Source organism: Hyla sarda, chromosome 5, assembly GCF_029499605.1.
Source record: "Hyla sarda isolate aHylSar1 chromosome 5, aHylSar1.hap1, whole genome shotgun sequence".
NCBI lineage: Eukaryota > Metazoa > Chordata > Amphibia > Anura > Hylidae > Hyla > Hyla sarda.
The window spans coordinates 268234966-268258801 of record NC_079193.1 but is presented as its reverse complement, the minus strand read 5'-3'; the positions used below and the strand labels follow the sequence as shown (position 1 = coordinate 268258801).

General features: G+C 41.6%; 1 protein-coding gene across 3 annotated transcripts in view; it reads left to right on the top strand.

Annotated features, from left to right (window-relative positions):
• ROCK1 (Rho associated coiled-coil containing protein kinase 1) overlaps positions 1-23836 on the top strand; it is a 153013-nt gene that overhangs the window by 40040 nt on the left and 89137 nt on the right. For all 3 annotated transcript variants that reach the window (XR_008844196.1, XR_008844197.1, XM_056521689.1), the window contains exons 2-8: positions 11214-11295; positions 14919-15019; positions 16311-16448; positions 18689-18864; positions 19660-19744; positions 21738-21882; positions 22806-22944. Coding sequence is in view for 1 of the 3 variants with exons in the window: in XM_056521689.1 (XP_056377664.1) it covers positions 11214-11295; positions 14919-15019; positions 16311-16448; positions 18689-18864; positions 19660-19744; positions 21738-21882; positions 22806-22944 (866 nt within the window). In the remaining 2 variants the exon portion in view is untranslated. The remainder of the gene's footprint in view (positions 1-11213; positions 11296-14918; positions 15020-16310; positions 16449-18688; positions 18865-19659; positions 19745-21737; positions 21883-22805; positions 22945-23836) is intronic.

Genomic DNA, 23836 nt, shown 5'->3' with positions numbered 1-23836 from the left:
AACTTTTTTGTGGAAATTAATCTCAGAACTTGTGTAGCACCCTAATTCTATGGGGTGGAAAAAAAAATTCCTATACTTAAGCTTCTTCTTTGCTATTTATCAGAACATAAAAAAATTGACTGTAAATTAATTGACATGTTTATTGGAGGAATAACTGATCTACAGCTGTAAGATTCTTTACAATTATTTAGTTGGATATAAGTATTTACTAAACCATCTACAAGGAGAGCTGACTGGTCCTCCCTTTAAGTGCTTATGGTGGTCACTGGGTTTTATGGGTAGCAGGATCAGTACTGCCCTGGTCACCAAGAGCAGCAGAATTTTATGTTAAACCTTTATTTTCATCACTAAATGGTGCTGAATCCATGTAACGTAGCAGAACTCCTCTTTGTGGTTTTATGATTCTTTTTAAACTTGAAAACCTTACATTATGGAATTTCAGGAATTGGATACATTGCTTTGGAACGCTTTCCAGCCTGCAATGTTATAAATGATTCAACCGCTTATAGGGATTAGGTGGAATGCTACTAAAACTACAAAGCCCTAAATTGATAAAATATGTGGAATTAACCAACACTTGGTAAAATATTTAAAAGGCACAAAACCCTGTTTCTAGGTACACCCAAACATTTTATTGGTTCGTGGGGAAAAACACGATTCACACTATGGCATATTATGCACATGTAGAGTTTCTTTGATGTATTTAAAGGAAGTCTTTCAGCTCTTCTTTTTCCTGTAGCCAATGGTGGTTGTTATACTTATGAAATCTCAACCAAGTTGTAAGGAGGTCTAAGGAGGTCTGGCATGCCTCCTCACCTTCCAGATCCCTCTTGACTAACATAAAAGTAGGTGCAGGAGGTGAGGGTGAGTGAGGAGGTGTGCCAGACTGTGGCACTTGAGCAGCTAGTCTCCATTTCCTTAACACTTGGCTGAGAAATAAAGGCACCCAAGTAGCAACCACCATCGTCCATGCTTGGACAGATAATGGAGGGCAATTTGTATCACCTTATGCATTTATCTACCCTTAAAATGTGTTGAATCTGCCAGCTTCTTCTTATGAAAAGATAGCTGTGTCTTGGTTGATGGATTTGTGGCAACTCAAAACAAATGGATTACACACCTGGCTAAGGTGTCCTGGAGGCGGTGCCAAACTGCTGAATGCTGCTGGATGGACGGGAGTTGTGTGGAGAAAAAAATAGAGCCTTTCCTTCCCTTAACCCACTTAGCTTAAAGGGGTTATCCAGGAAAAAACTTTTTTATTTTTATATATCAACTGGCTCCAGAGAGTTAAACAAATTTGTAAATTACTTCTATTAAAAAAAATCTTAATCCTTTCAGTACTTATGAGCTTCTGAAGTTAAGGTTGTTCTTTTCTGTCTAAGTGTTCTCTGATGACACGTGTCTTGGGAACTGCCCAGTTTTGAAGCAAATCCCCATAGCAAACCTCTTCTAAACTTAGCATGTCTCATCAGAGAGCACTTAGACAGAAAAGAACAACCTTAACTTCAGAAGCTCATAAGTACTGTTAGGATTAAGATTTTTTAATAGAAGTAATTTAAAAATCTGTTTAACTTTGTGGAGCCAGTTGCTGTATAACAAAAAAGTTTTTTCCTGGATATCCTCTTTTAAACAGATTTGTAAATGACTTCTATTAAAAAAAAAAATCTTTACCCTTCCAGTAATTTTTAGCAGCTGTATGCTACAGAGGAAATTCTTTTCTTTTCTTAATTTCTTTTTTGTCTTGACCACAGTGCTCTCTGTTGACACCTTTGTCCTTGTCAGGAACTGTCCAGAGCAGCATAGGTTTGCTATGGGATTTTCTCCTGTTCTGCAGTTCCTGATACGGGCATCAGGTGTCAGCAGAGAGCACTGTGGACAACTCAAAAAAGAAATTAAAAGAATTTCCTCTGTAGCATACAGCTGCTAAAAAGTGCTGGAAGGGTAAAGATTTTTTTAATAGAAGTAATTTACAAATCTGTTTAACTTTCTGGCACCAGTTGATTTAAAAAAAATAAATAAATGTTTTTCACCGGAGTACACCTTTAAGTGTGGGTTCACACCATGATTTTCTATAGTTTTTTTTTTTTTTTTAAACCGTATGCAACCGTACAGCAAACCGTGGCCATAGACTTTCCATTCAAAACCGTATGTACCATATTGTATACGGTTGTCTCCGTTTATCACACCACACAGTTTTTAACTTTTTTTTTACTGGCCAGAAAACTGTGGCCTACCACGGTTTTTGGTCCAGGTGAAAAACCGTATTGACCCGTATATGGTTTTTTTTTTAACATGGGAGTCAATGGGAACCCTACAGACCTGTATGTGTATACTTTTCCATCCAGTTTTCACCATACGGTTTTTGACTTTGCACAGTTTTTTTCTTGGAATTTCAATCAAACAAGTGAAACTTTATTCCTAATGGAGTGAAAAGTTCAAAACTTATACCTTTTTTTTCCTTTAAAAACGGATGCAACCGGACATCATTTTTCAAACTGTATACGGTTGTCAACCGTATACAGATAAAACTTTGTACACACGTTTTTTACACAGTTTAGTCAGGTTTTGAGGAATTGCTTTTTTTTTTTTTTTTAAATCAAAAACCTGATAAAAAAAACTATATTGCAAAAACGTGGTGTGAACCCAGCCTAAGAGATAGCTGCATTAAAGTGGTTTCTGGAAACAATGGTGCGCTGCCAAGACACTCGGCTGAACAATGGTGAGTTTACAAATAAATACGGAGTGGTTAAACTGTTTTACTAATGTTCATCACAATGTTACAAAAGATCTTCAACTCTGTGTTGAAAGTCCTTGTGGCTTTATTATCCTCAGGACAAATTCCATTACATTTAAGCTGGACCCCCCCCAAAAAAAAAATCAAATGGGACAGTAAATACACCTGTCGTATCAGCAGGCGAAGGAGATAAGATAAGGCAATGGCGTTCAGAGTACTGAGCAGACATGAAGCTGCATCACTGAACCCTCTAACAGTCCACTGCCACAGTGACTTCTTTAACAGTGCCGCACTGCTAGATCATTTTGATAAATCTTAGAAAATTAACAGAATTTGTAACTGTCTTGGTTGCCATAGTAACCAGAGCAATCAGAGAGTAATCAGAGCTCCATTTCACATAAAATGCTGCACTGTTGTTGCTATTGGCAACAGACATTTTCAGGGATAAAGGGGTATTCACTGTTAAAATTACGTATCCACAGGATCTATTTGACCTCCACAACGGGGCCCCAGTCTGTCATGAATGGGACTAAAAAGGGCTAAACTGGTTAAAAAAAAGCCATATACATGTTATATAATGGCCAGAAATAGTGCTACTCTTCATGCAGATACCCAGGACAGCCTATCCTGAAGAGTCACCGAAGTGACAGCTGCTCTAAGTTTGGTAGTATTGTTAGTGCTCTTTGCTTTCGTGGGCCCATTTTGATTCCTATTCCCATTATAACATACAATATGGTTCCAGTCAATCACAGGCAATGTTGGTTATCTGTCATACGTTGTATCACTGCGGGCTAGTAGTGGAGCTTACAGACCACTGGGATTTTCCTCGGTGGTGGTTGCCATCCGGCACTATGCTATTTTAAGCTACTGAATCAGATGTAGTAGCAATAGATCAACATGCGACCATGTCTTTTGTTATGGTGCCGTGTCTATCAAATCCTTACAGTATAGAATGCCTGCTTCTAATAACAATATAGAGATAAAAGAAATGTACAACAATTCCTTGTAGGTGTCCTATGGCAGATCTGTATTCTTAGTCACAGGCTGTTCATGTATGACTACCATTACATAATGTGGTGGCGTTTTCAGAGGCCCCTCTTGCTTAGTTTCTAGCTTTGCAGGATTTTTTTTCCTCCTTTTTTTTTTTTTTTTTTAGCAGAGAAGAATTGATGCATACTTGGTGCAACATTCAGCTCTTTACTGCAATCCTTCACTTGTAGGAATTTTGTTTTCTTTGGAAGTCCAGAAACCTTTCTCGAATTTCAGAGTAAAAGCAGTTTATAGATGTAAAAATATTCGTGGGTTTATCCACCCCATGTGCATATTGATTGTTCCCCAGATAAAGGAACTCTATTGTCTTCTTATTGTCACAGGTAACCTTTATTGTTGTGTACATTTACTTCATTTTAATATTGTGTGCCTTCCAAGAATGTATTTTTCCCATAATGGAGCACCTCACCTATTTTTAGCTTGCTACAGTCCCTGCTGCGATTGATGTCTGTAAAAGACATTTGGGACCAGGCACCGTGTTTTTATACACAGTAATGGAAATGTTAGCACCTGCATGTTATGAAGTGAGAGCTTTCACCTTTTTGATAATTTTTGAGCAATTCTTTTATGCTCTTACTGTATATCACAATGCATATGTGATTCCTGCCACACCAACTTGTGCCTTGTTTGAAGTTGTGACTTTACGTCTAAGCTACTTTTAAAGAATATATTACAGAGTTGTATAAGTAGATCCTCCAGATTAAAGGGAGTCTGTCTTGTCACTAGGGCATCATACACAGACCCTGTGACCTGACGGGTCAGGAGAACAACAGCATGCAGTGCTGATTTCAGCCAAGTTATATTGCTACCGGCCCTAACTGGCCGTACAGTCATGGTGAGCGGTTACAGTTACAAAGCCTGGCTTGTGTGAAAAAGTTATATAGGTGGTCAAAATAGGGCGATTTTAGGTTACTAATTTTGTACAAAAAGTTTTTTAGATTTTTTTTTTTTTAAGCGGTACAAAAATATAAAAGTATCTGGCCATGGGTATCATTTTAATCGGATTGACCCACAGAATAAAGAACACATGTAATTTCTACCATACATTTTACAGTTTGAAAATGAAACCCCTCCAAAATGTGAAAAATTGTGATTTTCATTTAAATTTCCTCACTAAAAAAAATTATTTTTTTGTGGGGGGAGTTTGGGGGAGTTACAGGAGTCAGGAAAGGGCAATTTTATGAATACCAATTTTTCTTATAAATTTCCACCCACAAATAATATTAATTTGGTTTTGCAGTAGATTTAATGTTAAAATGTAAGGTGTCATTACAAAGTACAAATGATCATGCAAAAAAAAGCCCTCATATGGGTCTGTAGGTGAAAAAAGAAAAAATTATGAATTTTAAAAGGAAAGGAGGAAAAAAACATCAATGCAAAAATCAAAATTTCCTGAGTTAAGGACAAAATTACCTAAGTCCTTAAGGGGTTAAAAAGGACAAATTTGTCTACCCTGCTTCTGAAGCTGTGCTGTCAGACAGCCAGTCATCAAGAAATTGGTGTCCATTTGGGATTTTTGCTGCAAAGCCATAACTGGCAAATCAACATCCAAAGATGCAAAAACAATAGTGTACTGTCTAACAAAATCACTGAAACACTAAAAGATAACATTTATTAATGATCACGAAAACTGGATCCTAAAGAGGTCCAAGAAAAACATCAAACCACACAAGTGGTACACCACAAAGTGCTGCATGATTATCACCAATGCAGAGCATGCAGATTTACAAACATTTGTATCAATTACCGCCAAGCCAGCAGGAGTCAGTCTTATTTACACAAGAGCATGAATAATATCAAACTATCTTAACCCTTTAAGGACCAAGCCCATTTTGACCTAAAATGGTCTCTCTCGTTAAATGTTTTTGCTATTGCACTCCTTTATGTTAAATAAAAAATATTTCTAATATACTTAGTTTAAAAAAAAATGAAGTTTTCTATGTTTTATTTGTGCTTAAAAAAGCTCAAAGCACATTTTCCCCCATCTCATACAGAGACTTTGGACCGAAGACCAAACACAGGAAGTGCAGCCTGGAGTGCTGAGGGGGTTGTGTCCATCCTCATCCAATCATAGCTCCTCTCACACTTAACTGCCATATGCTGTTGGTTGGACACCCCCCCCCCCCCCCATCACTCCAGGCTGCACTTCCTGTGTTCGGGCTTTGGTCCAAAGTCTGTGTATGAGATGGGGGAAAATGTGCGATTGAGCTTTAACTCCTTGGGGACGGAGGGCGTACCTATACGCCCTCAGCCCACTCCCTTTCTATAACGCGGGGCCACGCCATGGTCCTGCATCATAGTGGGTCGGGCCCGGCCTCTAACAACGGCTGGCTAATAACCCGTGGCTAATGGCGTGCGGCACTGATCACGGTGCCGTACGCTATTAACCATTTAGACGCAGCGTTTAAAGTTGAACGCAGCATCTAAAGTGAAAGTAAAGCACTGCCGGTTAGCTCAGGGAGCTGTTCGGGATCGCTGTGGGGAAATCGCGGCATCCCGAACAGCTTACCTTCCTCCATGCTGTCCGATCGTCGAATGACTGCTCAGTGCCTGAGATCCAGGCATGAGCAGTCAAGCGGCAGAATCATTGATCAGTGGTTTCCTATGAAAAAAACATTGATCAGTGTGTGCAGTGTTCTAGGTCCCTTTGGGAGCTGTAACACTGCAAAAAAAAGTGAAAAAGGATTATTTAACCCCTTCCCTAATAAGTTTGAATCACCCCCCCTTTTCCCCATAAAAAAAAAAAAAAAACTGTGTAAATTAAAAATAAACATGTGGTATCGCTGTGTGCGGAAATGTCCGAATTGTAAAAATATATTGTTAATTAAAACGCACGGTCAGTGGTGTTATCTCCAAAAAATTCCAAAGTCCAAAATAGCGTATTTTTGGTCACTATTTAGATCATGAAAAATAAGTGATCAAAAAGTCAGATTAATACATAAATGGTAACGCTAAAAACTGCAGATCACGGCACAAAAAATTAGCCCTCATACAGTTACCACCCCGTACTCGGAAAAATAAAAAAAAATTATAGGGATCAGTAGATGACAATTTTAAATGTATACATTTTCCTGCATGAAAAGATTTTTTTCCAGAACGCCAAAATCAAACCTATATAAGTAGGGTACCATTTTAATCGTATGGACCTACAGAGGAAAGATAAGGTGCAATTTTTACCGAACAGTGTACTGCGTAGAAACGGAAGCCCCAACATTTACAAAATGGCGTTGTTCTTCAATTTTGTCGCACAATGTTTTTTTTTTCCATTTTGCTGTAGATTTTTGGGTAAAATGACTGTCACTGCAAAGTAGAATTGGTGGCGCAAAAATTAAGCCCTCATATGGATTTTTAGCTGCAAAATTGAAAGGGTTATGATTTTAGGTAAGGAGGAAAAAATGAAAGTGCAAAAACTGGAAAACCCTCCATCCCCAAGGGGTTAAGCACAAATAAAACATAGAAAATTTCATTTATTTTTTATTTTTTAAACAAAGTATATTAGAAATATTTTTTATTTACCATAATGAGTGCAATAGCAAAATTTTAGTTTTAATGAGAGTTACCATTTAAGGACCAAGCCAATTTTTCCTCATTTTTTTTTCCTCCTCCGCCTTCTAAAATCCATAACTTTTATATTTCCATCTACAGAGACTAGGGATCGACCGATACTGATTTTTTTTTTTAGGGCCGATTCGGATAATCTGTTAACTTTCAGACCCATAGCCGATAACTTATCGATATTCTGGTAAAAATTTCTAACTGAAAATGAAATGCTATGGCAGGAGACCCAGGAGGACCCCACTGCTGACAGACACATAAAAAAGCAAGACTACATTTTGCCAAAATGAACTTGGGTAAGCCAAAATCCTTCTGGGAAAACGTCTTGTGGACAGATGAGACCAAGATAGAGCTTTTATGGTAAAGCACATCATTCTACTGTTTACCGAAAATGGAATGAGGCTTACAAAGAAAAGAACACAGTACCTACAGTGAAATATGGCGGAGGTTCAATGATGTTTTGGGGCTGTTTTGCTGTCTCTGGCACTGGGTGCCTTGAATGTGTGCAAGGCATCATGAAATCTGAGGATTACCAACGGATTTTGTGTTGCACTGTACAGCCCAGTGTCAGAAAGCTGGGTTTGTGTACGAGATCTTGGGTCTTCCAGCAGGACAATGACCCCAAATATATGTCAAAAAGCCCCCAGAAATGGATGGCAACAAAGCGCTGGAGAGTTCTGAAGTGGCCAGCAAGGAGTCCAGATCTAAATCCCATTGAACACCTGTGGAGAGATCTTAAAATATCTGTTTGGGAAAAGGCGCCTTCCAATAAGACAGACCTTAAGCAGTTTGCAAAGGAAGAAATGTCCAACATTCCGGCTGAGAGGTGTAAGAAGCTTATTGATGGTTATAGGAAGCGTCTGATTTCAGTGATTTTTTTCCAAAGGGTGTGCAACCAAATATTAAGTTAAAGGAGAACTCCAGAATATAAAAATTGTCCCCCAAAAATGGATGTACATTAGGGATCGACCGATATCGTTTTTTTAGGGCCGAGATCGTTTTTTTAGGGCCGATACCGATAATCGGTGGAGGTTAGGGCCAATAGCCGATAACTTATACCGATATTCCGGTATAAGTTATCGGCTATTTATCCCCCCTCAACACCGCTGCAGAGCATTGATTTAAAGCGGGCGCTTTAAATCAATGCACTGCAGTGGCTTTTGCGGTGCCATAGGCCGCCGCTGCCACCACCCGCTTCTCTCTCCTACCTGTCAGGGTGGTCCGGGCCATCCATCCATCCTTCCTGTAGTGTCCGGCGGCATTCCGGGTGGAGGGTGCACCGGTCCGGGCTGTCCTTCTTCTCCGGGGGTCCTCTTCTCCACTCCGGGCAGGCTCCGGCCTAGTAGCGCTGCATAGACGCCGCTGCGCAGTGACGCCCGTGCGCAGCGACGCACCTGACGTCACGGCGTAGCGGCGTCTATGCAGCGTACTAGGCCGGAGCCTGCCCGGAGTGGAGAAGAGGACCCCCGGAGAAGGACAGCCCGGACCGGTTCACCCTCCACCCGGAATGGTGTCGGACACTACAGGAAGGATTGATGGCCCGGACCACCCCCATTACGGGTAAGTTTATTTTTTTTATTTTTTATTGACTCTGAGGGTGGGGGAGGGGCCCGACCGGTATAGCGGTATGGACAAAAATCCATACCGGTATACCGCCCAGCGCTACGGTGGGGGGTGCGACACGGTGGGTGGGGGGGGGGGGTGGGGGAGGGGCGGGGCGGTCGCGGTGCGGTGGGTCGGGGGGGGGGTGGGGGGGCGGTGCGGTGCATTATCGGCTTATCGGCAAGGTAATTGCCGATACCGATAATGCCCAAAATCGTGATTATCTGCCGATCCCTAATGTACATACCTTCCTCCGGTAACCGGCTACGATCGCCGCCACGATCCTCTTCCAGGTTGCTGGTGGTCGGCGAGTCATACTGCACTCAGCCAATCACTGCCCGCAGCGAAGTCCTGACAGCAGGTGCCGGTGTAGTGAAGAATTTTGTGTCCTGAAGCGTTCTCACACTGCCGCTCGCCGGCCGAGTCGAGACTTCACTGCGGCCGGTGATTGGCTGAGTGCAGTATGACTCGCCGACCACCGGCAACCAGGAAGAGAATCCTGTCGGAGACCGGAGCCGGTTACCGGGGGAGCGGAGGAAGGTATGTACCTGTTTATTTTTTTGCTGCCGACAGTATGGGGGACAATTTTTATATTCTGGATATAATTTTGTCCAGCCCATTTTTGGAGTTTGGTGTGACATTGTCTAATTTGCTTTTTTTCCTCCCTTTTTTGGTTTAGTTCCAATACACACAACGGGAATAAACATATGTATAGCAAAACATGTGTTACTGCAATAATTTTCTGTGAGAAATACTTCATTTTCTAGAAAAATTTCAGGGGTGCCAACATTTATGGCTATGACTCTATGCGGTTTTGCCTGTTTTTAAATGTTGAAATGCGGTTTCTAGTGTTTCCAGTTTTACTATTCACCTATTATTTTATGAAGTATATGATCACTATTTAAGCATATGCATAGGGATCCCATGCAAAGCTAATTATTTCACTGTATTTTAATTTGATAGACATTTGTGCTTTAATCATATAGCAGGTGTTGGTTAAGTCTGTATAGAGGCAAAAGCTGTATTTAAAAAAAAGAGGGAAGAAAAGGCAAAGAGAAAAAAAAGGAGATATATCTCGTTTTGTTTCCTCTTCCTCCCTTTTTTTATTTTTTATTTTTTTTACTTCAAACCCGATTCTATATATTTATATCCATATACACATTTATCATCTTATATTGTAGTGTCTAGAGGAGTCGTCCTGAGTTGTTATATTTATTTAAAATGTTATACTTGTTAAGGGAGTAGCAGGACAGACACCCGGGGGTGAGCCACACTTAATTACAATGGATTTCCACTGCAAAGCGCACACAACAGAATTTCAGAGGTGGAGCTTTCCGCTGCTGGAATTACGCGCCAGAAGAATGAGGTTTATTCTTTTGGCAAAATGCATTGCAGGCTATAATGACTGGCAATGCCTGACCGGTCCTGGCATCGGGGAGCAAGACTTTTGTTAACCCCAAAAGCCTATTCACACTACAGAATTTTTGCAATGAATTTCCATTGTGAAGTTCACACTACAGAAGTTCTTTAGTGGAACTTCCAGTACAAAATAGAATTCTGCTGAAAGATTGACATGTTTGATTTTCAGGCAGAATCCTCCAGAGGAGGCCCAGCGCAAGATGATGGTGGTAGAGATTCTGCAATCGCTCCCATTTCAGCTCTGGCTGCTACTTGACATCGCCATGAGATTTAAATCTCCCGCTATCTGCATGCCAAACAGAGACTGATCTCCGCGTGCCGCTTCTGGATAATTTTTGCTGTAGAAAATTCTGAGTGTGATCAGACTCTTTTCAGCTCTGTCTGAAGCTCTTAGCAGCAAATGCAGCTGACCGATTCCCTTTGGTTTGCTCATGGGCATGGGGTGGTGGTACAAATTAGATTTTTTTTTTTTCATACTCTCCACTCCATTGGAAATGAAGATTTTCTTTTATATCCAAGTGCGTATTGGTTACTTCCTATGAAAAGAAACCTAGTTGGAGCCATGCTATGTGTTTGGTGAAGTATAGTTTGTAAGCCCTAAGCCAGTGTTGTTCAACCAATGTGCCTCCAGCTGTTGAAAAACTACAATTCCCAGCATGCCCAGACAGCCAACGGCTGTCCGGGCATGCTGGGAGTTGTAGTTTTGCAACAGCTGGAGGCACCCTGGTTTAACAAACTCTGCCCTAAGCAAATGAAGGCTATCCTCTTTACCATCATACCCTGAAGAGTTTCACATTTTCTGACAATATCATTACAGTATCTCCTAATCTTTTGTTATTTTTTTGTCTTGCAGGATGGCTTGGACGCAATGGTGTATGATTTGGACTTCCCCGCGATGAGGAAAAACAAGAACATTGACAACTTCTTAAATCGATGTAAGAATTTTCAAGTTGTGACTTTGTGAGAGGAGACCGGGTTTACAGAGCTCTTTATAGTGCCTTGCAGAATAATTCCATTCTTTTTGTGTATATGTGTATAATTCCATTTGTGTGTGTGTATATACGTATAAAATATGTATATCTTTCTCTTACGGAATAGATAAAACACCAACTTGTGGATATTGCTCCCTAGGTAAAGCTGGCCTTCTAGTGTTGCTTAAGGTGTGGTAATTCATGAGTAACTAGGTAAATACACTGAAGATAAATGACACGTCTCGGAAACTGTGTTAACTCTTCACTAGCTTCACTTCAGTCTAGTTCAGGCTTTCAAATGGGGGTATAAGTGTGGCTCTTTATAAAATGTTAGAAAAATTTAAGAATATGACACACTATCCTTTAAAACTTGACTTTTTTAAATCTCCAAGTAAAATCATACAGGTAAAGCCTAACTTGGTGCAAACAGATGACCGACAGACACCACACCACTCTGACTAGTTTCCGCCCTACCGGGCCTTAATCATGGATAAGGTGGGACTAGAATCATAGGCCTGTATAGTGCGCATGATATTAAAACAACAAATCAAAATGGTTTACAAATAAAAACATGTAACCTTAAAAAAATCTAATAGTTTAGTAACCCCTTAAGGACACAGCCAATTTTATTTTTGCGTTTTTTTTCTTCCTCATCTTCTAAAAATCATAACTCTTTTATATTTACATCCACAGACCCATGTGAGGGCTTGTTTCTCGGTCGCTCTTCATTGGGGGACACAGAGAACATGGTATATGCTCTTGCCACTAGGAGGTGCTGACACTGGGGGAAAAAAGTCTGCTCCTCCCTGGCAGGATATACCCGCCCACTGGAAGTGAGGTAATCTGTTTTAGCTAGTGTCAGTAGGAGGGAAAGACACAGGTCTTGGAGCTCCCCAGACATGGTCTTTTTTTTTATTATTATTTTTTAGTAAGGGCTGTTTAGTTAGCTTTATTCCTCCCTTTTGTTTCTCATTTTCAGGTGGGGGTTTAGGAGCATGGCGCTACCTGTTCCCTCATATACGACAAAGGGGCACATACATAGAGTATGTACTGTTAACCCCTTCTCGCCAGCGCCTGGAGGTTGTTCTCTGGGTCCGGGTCCCCCAATGCTCCTGCTCGCCCTGCTATCTTAGCCTGGTATGATGCAGTGTGGCCATAAGCTGGTTGAAGCAGTTTGGGTGGGTATATCATTCCCTCCACCTGCCCGCCAGTGGTCTCAAAGTTACAGCAGCCATTTCTGTCTCAGGGCAGCCGACGGCTTTTGCAGCGGCTCCCTGTACTTTCAGCGACCGCTGATTTTCTTTACTTCAGTTGGTCGGATCACCTCTGGTGCTTGCTGGCCAGCGGGACCCATAATGGCGGCAGGTAGCTCCGCCCCCCTTCTCCCCATGCACAGGAATCTGGAGACTAACTAAAGGAAGACTTTCTCCCCCTCTCGGCGCTCTCTTGGACGCGCCGTAAAGGAAAAGCCTAGCGCCTTTCAGCGCCTCGCATGAATGGAGCATAGCTACGCCCCTCCTCCCGCAGCGATCCCTCCAGGCTTAGGGCGCTGCAGTAGTTGTTCACGCTACCAGGGATGTCAGAGGCTGTCTCCCTCCTGACTCCCTGGTTCAGGGCCATTTCTCCTCCAGCTCAGCAGAAGCCTGCCTAGCCGGGCACCACTGTCTAAACCCCCTAACCCCCCCCCCCCCCCCCCCCAAGCCAAGGAGCGGCAAGCGCTCCTACAGCACGCTGCATCACAACTCCTGTTTAGTTTGTGGCTACCTGCACTCACAATCACCGCTGTATACAGCTGCTGGCTTAGTGCAGCTGAGCGGTGACTTGCCGGGGCGTGCCATTTACTACTTAGGCACCGGCACAGTGTCGCAGCTTTTTAATTAAAAAAATAAATAAATTGTCTTCGTCTGGTCTTTTTTCCTGGAAAACTCCCTCTAGCGGCTGTTAATGGTATTGTTTTTTGTGGCTCCTTCTGTGGCAGCTCATAGCTATTAGTTTTTTGCCCGTAATATTGTTTTTTATCTGATTAATATCTGCTGGGTCCTTTTCAGGGACTGTATATGGGGTCCACCTTTTTTTCCAGATAGCTCTATCGGCACAATGTTTTTTGCCTTATGCCTCTGCCATACCTAATTCTGCAGAGTTCTCTCTCTATGAGAAAGCATATGCGAACCGTTACACGGGCCGTTAGGCGGTCCCTGGAGATCCCGGGGATTCATTTAGTGCCTGGTTTCCCCTTATGCTGCGTACCATGCATGGTTTACTGTGCCCACAGGCCGGTCCTAATCCCTCCCTATCAGGGCACCCCTCTAGTCCGGTGCCTTACAGAGCTTTTGCGTTCCTGGCGGACGCCTAGGGCCTTTTCAGGGTTCTTCCTCCGATGGTCTTTCATCAGGGGAGGGTTATTGGCGTGTGTATATACTATGATTCCCTCCTCCACAGGTCACCAATCTCATATCTGCCGCATCCGCGGTTGACATTCCGGTACCCAACGGCTAGTGCGAGGTGTCCGATGGAGTGACCTGTTGCATACTATGGACCCATACCAGTAAGCCAGACAGTGGTCTGCATGGTTCCTCCGCCGCCTGTCATTTCTCACATGCTTGATGTCTCTGTGGCTGGAGTTCTGGTACCCCACTACTAGTGCGCAGCATCCAAAGGATAGGGGGATAAGATGCCTGATCGCGGGGCTCCCGCCACTGGGGACCCCAGTGATCTTGCACGCAGCTGCCCAGTTAAAATCATTCCCCGGAACACATTCGCTCCGATTCTGATTACCGGCGACCACAGGGCCGGCGGCATGTGACGTCACGCCTCTGCCCTCGTGTGACATCACGCTCCGCCCCTCAATGCAAGCCTATGGGAGGGGGCGTGACAGCTATCACGCCCCCTCCCATAGGGGATAAGATGTCTAAACGCTGGAGTACCCCTTTAATTCTCTGGATCACTGGGTGTCCAAGAGGTCAGACCCCTTCCAGTTATAACTTGGTGCCATATGACATTACTTTATATGCTGGGTATACCCCTTTAACTCACTCCCATCATAACTGCAGAAACAGATCAGCTTTAATGTGTTGCTTTGGCAGATACTGAGAATTCCTCGAACACTTTGCAAGACTGAGTTGATGGAGCAAGTCCTTACAATTCTGAGAGGTAGCATATTTTTGTTAAAAATAAAATCCCTGGATATGAATAGTGATGTTCATATTTTCTAAAGCTCCAGCGGTTCAGTTTAATAGTGCTCTGTTTGGTGAACACTAACGTTCTGAACTTTTTCCATGCAATCTCATGCCAGTGTTGACCCCAGTGGATTAAAATAGCCTTTTTCAGCCATGACCAAATTTGGAGCTGAAATATCTGCCCACTGGGATTCTGTACGTGGATTCTGGTTTATAGAGTGACAGGTTTATACAAATAATTAGTTATTCCCATTGCATGTTGTACATTAGAGCCTAGGATTCAGTCATAAAAAGAGGCATACTTTGCCAATTCTATGTCCTTCTTCCAGCGTTGTTGTCGTCATCCTCTTTAATAACGTGTAGTGACTGAACCTTTTTCTTGTTTTTTTTTTTTCCTTTTTATGATTCTAGATAAAGACACAATAAGTAAAATTCGTGATTTGCGAATGAAAGCTGAAGATTACGAAGTAGTTAAGGTCATTGGCAGAGGAGCTTTTGGTGAAGTCCAGCTGGTAGGTTGCTTAAGTCTGCAATATAGAAAAATGGTATTTGTTTTGGGCCCCATTCATATCATGTGTTCTGGACATACATTGCTTGTATACATGAGGATGCTTACAAACAAAGTATGTTGACTTGTGCCACAATGTCTTAATAAGGTCAAGGACCTGAATGCTTTATTCTAGTGACTACATTTCGCACATTTTCCGAATGTATTGTTTCTTCCCTCCCCTATGCAGCACTTCAAACCATAGTCAACCACACACAGTTTCCGTTTTGCATTGTTCCCCCCTCTGATTTCTTCTTCCTCCTTCCAAGACCAGCCCTTGTTGCATCTCCTGCAACAAACACTTGTCTCGAAAGCAGGAAGATTGAGGCTTCTTCCCTCCACAAATAGCCCCACACCTATCTACATGTTTTGTGTAGTATTGCATTTCAGCTCATTCACCTAAATATAGCGAGGTTACTGTTGTGCTGCTAAAGAAAAAATTCAGTCTTGTTTCGCAGTTCTTGGACATCCCTTTTAGAGCTGGCTTTACACATTTAGGCTCTGGTGAGGTAGTGGATTTGTTTTATTAAATGTTTGTTTTGCATCAGCTACAGGTAAAGCACTACAGCTAAATGCTTCTCTTAAATTTGCTGTGCAGTTCATAGTTGCTTGGTATTCTGTTGCCTTTTAGCTTTAACTTTTGAACCCAGCCTTTTAAGGAAATTTTTTTTTTCTACTGTTGGGACCCCACACTCTTAAGAATGGGGACCCCAGTTTTGTGTCAGATTGGAGAGCAGGATTCAGCTTTCTCCATGGCTCCAATAGAGAATGAATTGAGCAGCAATATACATGTTTCCCTCTGCTTCTTTCTCACAGAAGACTTGGATCCCCATTCTTGAGATGGCAAGGAGTCCCAGCGGTCGCCTTCTCTGAGAAGTGCTTTCCTGTAATTATGAAATTTGTCTTTAAACAAAGCCAGGATTTTAGATCAAGGTTTAGAGTATTCCTGCAAGGAACTATGAATGTGTATCATATGTTGGGTGTTTTGGTGACTTTCCACCAGTAGCAAGACGGATTGCTGATAATTTGTTTTTGCTGTAAAATATGCATGTATGGTTAACATATCTCATGTATAGTTATAGGACACTTGTTTGAATACCTGTGGTATTTATGCCACAAACAGAAGCTGCTCCAAGTCTAGTAGCTACTTTTCTGTCCAGTTACCATGATCTTTGTTATACTTGTTGTAAAGAGTTTATTTAGAAAAGTAAATCAATGTAATTGGTTCTTGATGGAATGCCACTTTGTTTTAAAAGGTAAGGCACAAATCTTCCAGAAAGGTGTATGCCATGAAGCTTCTAAGTAAGCTGGAGATGATAAAGAGGTCAGACTCTGCATTCTTCTGGGAAGAAAGAGATATTATGGCCTTTGCCAACAGTCCTTGGGTTGTGCAGGTATGTTGGAGAATTTTATTTTGCATATGTATAGGGGTGTGTGTGTGTGTATGTGTGTGTGTGTGTGTGTGTGTGTGTGTGTGTGTGTATATTATATAAGCACGCACGCACACATACACACATACATACATACAAACACACACACACACACACATAAACATACACACACACACACACACATATACATACATACATACACACACACACACACACAGGGTTGTGGAAATTTATTTTTAAAAAAACCTACTTTTCCATGGAACTAAACGGGAGCAAAATCTACTTGTCCCTCATGACGATCCACTTGCCCCCGCCAATTTTCGCTTTTACACTCGTTTTTTCCTCCTCGCCCTATAATAGCATAACTTACTACTATGATACCTTTTAATTTTTCAATAACTTATTCTCTGAACCCTAAAAAAATATTATATAAATAAATAAATATATATATATTTTTTTTTTATATATATATTTTTTTTATATATATATTTTTTTTATATTATCGGTGAAGTCAAATTGTAATAGTAAATGATAATTTAGCAAATTTGGTGGTTTTCTTTTCTACGTCATTTACCTTGTAACTGAGCGAACATGTTATTTTGGCAATACCAGATTTGTATAGTTTCCGTCATGTTTAACTAAATAAATAAAAAAATCTGAACTTATAAAAAATGGCAATAAAAAAAAAATTCTAATATGTATGAAAAAAGGTAAAAGCACACCTAATAAGTACAAGTTGCAGTTGGGTGCAAATTAGTAGAGGTTCCCAGGTCACAAAGTTCCAAGTTAACATAGGCACTTCAAAGATTGTGGGTATCATTTATTCAATCAAGAAAAGAAGGCGACGTTTCAGCTGTTAGCAAGCAAGGAGAACAGCTGCTTGCTAGCAGCTGAAACGTTGTCCTTTTGTTCTTGATTCTTCTTCTGCCATATATATATATACACATATACACACACACACGGTGGGCCATTTATATGGATACACCTTAATAAAATGGGAATAGTTGGTGATATTAACTTCCTGTTTTTGGCACATTAGTATATGTGAGGGGGGAAACTTTTCAAGATGGCTGTTGAACATGGCGGCCATTTTGAAGTCGGTCATTTTTAATCCAACTTTTGTTTTTTCAATAGGAAGAGGGTCATGTGACACATCAAACTTATTGGGAATTTCACAAGAAAAACAATGATGTGCTTGGTTTTAACATAACTTTATTCTTTCATGAGTTATTTACAAGTTTCTGACCACTTATAAAATGTGTTCAATGTGCGGCCCATTGTGTTGGATTGTCAATGCAACCCTCTTCTCCCACTCTTCACACACTAATAGCAACACCGCAGGAGAAATGCTAGCACAGGCTTCCAGTATCTGTAGTATATCGGCCCAATTCCCTCCCTGTCCCTGGTTTTATAGTTACATGTGCCCTGGGGACTGCGGTCCTTCATGCTCCAGCGGTCTCCTGATCTGTCACTGAGCGCTGCGCACTGACTGACGTCGTGTTGAGGACGTCACTCGTCATTACGCAGCGCACAGTGACAGATCAGGAGACCGCTGGAGCATGAAGGACCGCAGTTCCCAGGGCACATGTAACTATAAAACCGGGGACGGGGAGAGAACCAGGCAGTGGCAGTGGGACTATGGCCAGGCAGAAACTGCTGCAGTTCAATGATTTAAAGTGCCCGCTTTAAATCATTGAACTGCAGCGGCTTTTGCATGGTCACAAACAGTCTATCGGTGTATAACACGCAGATAGACCTTAGGCTAAAAATTTTAGCATAAAAAATTTGTGTTATACACCGATAAATACGGTATACAATATCTTTGTCGTTGGAGGAGCACTTTGTGGCTGCACTTATAATGTGCTGCGCCGCCTTTTACGATTTAATAGTATGAGTAACAGGCAGTAAACCAGCGTGGCGCACTACATGTAACCTTGTGACTGGCATGCTACAGAAGCCTAACCTAATTTTTTAAACAAATTTGTCATATTGTGGGCAAGGTGCTGCACAGTGGTCCAATTTTGTCTACAACGTAATTCTACCTTCAATTGAAATCCACTTAATTGATTTGTCTTTTCGGTTTGTTACCACTTGTTAATCCAGGTCTATAGACAAATGGGATCAGAATGTATTTTTTAAGTTTAGTTTGTTTTGACTGCATATGTTAAGTATCTGCACCTTCTGGACTTTTTCCCCTAAGCTTCTATAGTAAGAAGATAACCCTTATTTTGTTCTGTATGCAGCTATTCTATGCTTTTCAAGATGATCGGTATCTTTACATGGTGATGGAGTACATGCCGGGAGGAGACTTAGTAAATTTAATGAGCAACTATGACGTACCTGAGAAATGGGCACGTTTCTATACAGCTGAAGTAGTTTTATCCTTAGACGCCATTCATTCAATGGGCTTCATTCATAGGTAAGTTTTTGTAAGCTCTGCACTGTCGCATTGAGGGTACTACATAAGAATTAGGAAATGTAAAACTATGTAGCTTACTGTACATATAAGTTAGAGTGGAAAGTATTTTTAGTGAGAGGCTACTGCTGGTACACTTGAGCTTGGCTGTAAGCATCCAGTTTTCTAAACAGATAAAAAAGGAGCCATCCATGTTATACAATAAAAGACTAAAAATTGTATTTGCATCATATGCTAATGCTGCAGTAGTAATGTTCTGGCAGCTAGTGAACAGTCAGTAGCTCCAGTGATCATGTATTGTACCACTAGCATCAGCGTTCAGTACTAAACCTTAATACTAGTAGTACTGCATGAGAGCGATAACCAAATCACATTGGGAGAGTAGAAGAACGCCACTGACTCAGAGGCAATAGCTGTTTCGTATGTAGAGACATAAGATGAGATTTTTTAAACTGAGAGAGAAAAAGTGGAGTGATTTCCCCACAGCGACCAATCACAGCTCAGCTAACAAGCTCTGGTAAAGTGAAAGCTGAGCTATGGAAAGATCACTCCACTTTTTTTTTTTTAACTCAGTTTGATAAATCTGGGCCATACTTCCTCCGGCCTTGTTTGCGGCCTCAGCCGCTTTAGCCAATTAATGACCTCAAGGACTGGCAGGGACCTCTGTAGCATCAGTGTTGGTTTTGTGGGGGATTGAAGAGGTTAGTAATGTTTGTTATTTTATGTTCCAAAACTTGAAGAAAAAAAAATGATTTTGTATTATTTAAAGATTGTTCATGAAGGATTATTGTCTTGCAGGGATGTGAAGCCTGACAATATGCTGCTTGACAAATCTGGTCATTTAAAACTTGCAGATTTTGGTACTTGTATGAAGATGAACGCGGTAAGTCAGCCAATGAGACATGCTCAAGGTGAATGTATATCTGTTCTACTTTAAAGGATACCTATCCATGTTGACGTATCAGACATTTCGATTGGTGGGGAGACTATTTATAAAATGAAGGAACAGTAGCGCATATATTGTTCCCTATTTCCTTTGCCCCTTCTTTTACAGCAGTATTTCCCAACCAGGGTGCCTCCAGCTGTTGCAAAACTACAACTCCCAGCATGCCCAGACAGCCATTGGCTGTCCGGGCATTCTGGGAGTTGTAGTTTTGCAACAGCTGGAGGCACCCTGGTTGGAAAATACTGTTTTAGAGCAACATAAGTGGTGTATGGATTCATGTATTGTCTGTCTGTACACTGTGTACTACTTGCGATGGGAGCTGAGAAACTTACTAGGCACTGCTCTTTGTTGAGCAAACAGCCCTTTTTGGCACATCTGGGACATCATGGCTCGCTCTAGCCACCAACGCCACATTGCACCATAGACTGTCCAGGAGTTGGCGGATGCTTTAGTCCAGGTCTGGGAGGACATCCCTCAGGAGACCATCCGCCACCTCATCAGGAGCATGCCCAGGCATTGTAGGGAGGTCATACGGGCACATGGAGGCCACACACACTACTGAGCCTCATTTTGACTTGTTTTAAGGACATTACATCAAAGTTGGATCAGCCTGTAGAGTGGTTTTCCACTTTGATTTGGAGTGTGACTCTATATTCAGGCCCCCATGAGTTGATAAATTTGATTTCCATTGATAATTGTGTGATTTTTTTATTTTTTTTTGTCAGCACATTCAACTATGTAAGGACGAAAGTATTTCATACGATTAGTTCATTCATTTAGATCTAGGATGTGTTATCTTAGTGTTCCCTTAATTTTTTTTGAGCAGTGTACATGACCACTGCATAGTGAAAAGCATAAAGGGTGTACTGCAAGTCAACATTGTGAAGAATGTCTATTTGAGAAGTTGCAAAAAAGTTATAAAAAAATAAATAAAAATGGCTGGCATTTATCATTGTAGGTTTAAGGGAAGCATTTTTCTGCACCTTTTTTTTTTTTTGTTTGTGTTTTGTAATGTGTAGGAACACCAAATGTATTTAATTGTCGCAGAGCATTTGATAAATTTTGTGCAGGTCACATTTTCAGGAATTTCTCTCTTCATATACACCAAAAAGCTAAGCTAAGTCTGGGCTGGTGTAGTTTTAGAGACTTTTCAGTGGCTTTGCGCCTTTACACAAAAAGGCACCGTTCATAAAACCCTTCCATATCATGTGTATTGCCAAAATCAGTGGATTGCAACTTAGTGGATTGCAAACAGTCTAAAGACAATGATAAATGTTGGCCAATGTGTCCAAAAATAAACAAAACAGCTCTAAATGCAATGATGTCTCCCAATGACTATTAAAAGGTGAGGAGGAAAAACAAAAGTACAAAAATAAGGGGTTAAAGAGGTAGTCCAGTGGTGAAAACCTTATCCCCCTATCCTAAGGATAGGGGATAAGTTTCAGATCGTGGGGGTCCGACCGCTGGGGCCCCCCGCGATCTCCTGTACGGGGCCCGCTGGCCAGATAGTGGTGGCCGACACGAAGTGGTGGCCGACACGCCCCCTCAATACAACTCTATGGCAGAGCCGGAGATTGCTGAAGGCAGCGCTCTGGCTCTGCCATAGAGTTGCATTGAGAGGGCGTGTCAGCCACTGCTTCATGCTGTGGTCAACACGCCCCCTTCCCGCGGGCTGTCGGGTCCCCGTACAGAAGATTGCGGGGGTCCCAGCGGTCGGACCCCCGCGATCTGAAACTTATCCCCTATACTTAGGATAGGGATAGGTTTTTCAGCACTGGACTGCTCTTTAAATTTGCCACAGATTTGTTGCATTTTTTCTTAATTAACTTCAGGGGGGGGGGGGGGGGAAACTAAATGTGATTCAACTAATCTAAATGGTTATTTTGGGTTTTGTTATGATCCAGTAAAATGTTTGATCTCTGGCTTATAGGAAGGAATGGTACGATGTGACACTGCTGTAGGAACTCCTGACTACATTTCCCCTGAAGTATTAAAATCACAGGGAGGTGATGGTTACTATGGACGAGAATGTGATTGGTGGTCTGTCGGAGTGTTCCTTTATGAAATGCTTGTAGGTAAGTTGCTTTATAATATCAGAAAAAGGTATGCAGATAACAGTGGCTATTGGGTAATTTGGTTAAATTACTTAGAATGCACATGGCATGTATTTTTTTCATAATATGTTAAGAATGTCATTTACCTTTTGCTTTGGCTTAAAATGTCATACAAAGTTAAAAACATCTAAAAAAAATTAAGATAAAAAAAGGTAGTCCAGTCTTGTCTAACATGCTTACTTCCACTTGGTCCTTCCATACATGGGCATTGATGGTGCTCAGCAATGTTCAGCATATGTGCTGCCACTCCATTAATTTGGAGAACAGTTGGGAATCTCCACCAATCTGCCGTTTTCACCTTCTCCTGTGGACAGAACTTTTGATGAGAATGCCCCTGCATAAACGGACCATACTACTAATGGATGCATAGGGATACTTATCCTTTTGCATCCATTTTTCCTCTGTTACTATGAAAAGTCAGCTGCCTACAGACTCCCGCAGCAGTATTACTACTTCCATCATGGAAAAAGACTAATTTCCATGATGGAAGTAGTAGTTCCCCCGGCTGCGGGAGTTTACGGACGGCTGGGGAGACTACAGTAGTGCTTGTACTCATTTCATTTTCCCCTACCCTCGCCCCACATATCCGAGGGCAATTTTTTGCAGCAGTGACATTTTACTTCTTTCCTCACTGCTGCTCATCCTGTACCCAACACCCGCTCCGCATCTCCGAACGCAATCACAGCGGGGACAAAGCACTCCATTCCCCACTGCTCATCCCCGTACCTGACTGTGATTGCCCTTGGAAATGTGCAGCAGGGGTCGGGGGGTTTGAGAACAGGCATGAATTAACAGGGACAGACGTTAATGTGAACAAGCCCAAAGTCTTTGTATTGTTTCTGCTTAGGTGCATTTAACAGTGTAGCATGTTTTCTCTTTTGCAGGAGACACTCCCTTCTATGCAGACTCTCTGGTTGGTACATATAGCAAGATTATGAATCACAAAAACTCTCTTACATTCCCAGAAGACAGTGACATTTCAAAAGAGGCAAAAAACTTGATATGTGCATTCCTCACAGACAGGTAATGTTTTCTTAATTAATGTTTTGTAAAATGTAATTTTCCCAGAGCCTATATTTCCAAATAGGGAAGGAATAGTCAGACCATTGGACATGGAGCCATTGCTATCATGGCGTTTCATGCTAATGTATACAGTAATTGTTCAGTGTATTAAAAACACTAAGTGCCCGACCTTTTAGTTTGATAGCAGTTGGTGGCAGCATCATGATCCACTCTGATAATGTGTTGACCTCTCTTATGCACAGCTTAAGGCAACAATTTTCAGTGGTGGGTAAATGTAGGGGTTAGAGTGTCTGTGGCCACAGGTGGATTATTTAGGCTGGTCTTTTAATAAACATCTGTATTTATTGGCTGTTTCTGAATCACCTTATCGAAAGTGTACCAAGACTAGATGAACCGTGGACAGACATCTGACAGAAGATAACACAGTAGCAGGCCACGTGTGGTTGATCGGAGGCAAGCAACGAGTATAACACAGTGGACCAACTGATCCAGCAGTACAGCCATGGGCAATCAACCCCTTTAAAGGGGTTCATCTGGTGGAAAACTTGTTTTATTTATTTATTTATTTATTTTTAAATCAACAGGTGCCACAAAGTGAAACATATTTGTAAATTACTTCTATTAAAAAATCTTAATCCTTCCAGTGCTTAGCTGCTAAATGCTACAGAGGAAATTATTTTCTTTTTGGAACACAGTGCTCTTTGCTGACATCACGAGCACAGTGCTCTCTGCTGACACCTCTGTCCATTTTAGGAACTATCCAGAGCAGCATATGTTTGCTATGGGGATTTTCTCCTACTCTGGACAGTTCTTAAAATGGACAGAGATGTCAGCAGAGAGCACTGTGGTCATGATGTCAGCAGAGAGCTCTGTGTTCCAAAAAGAAAAGAAT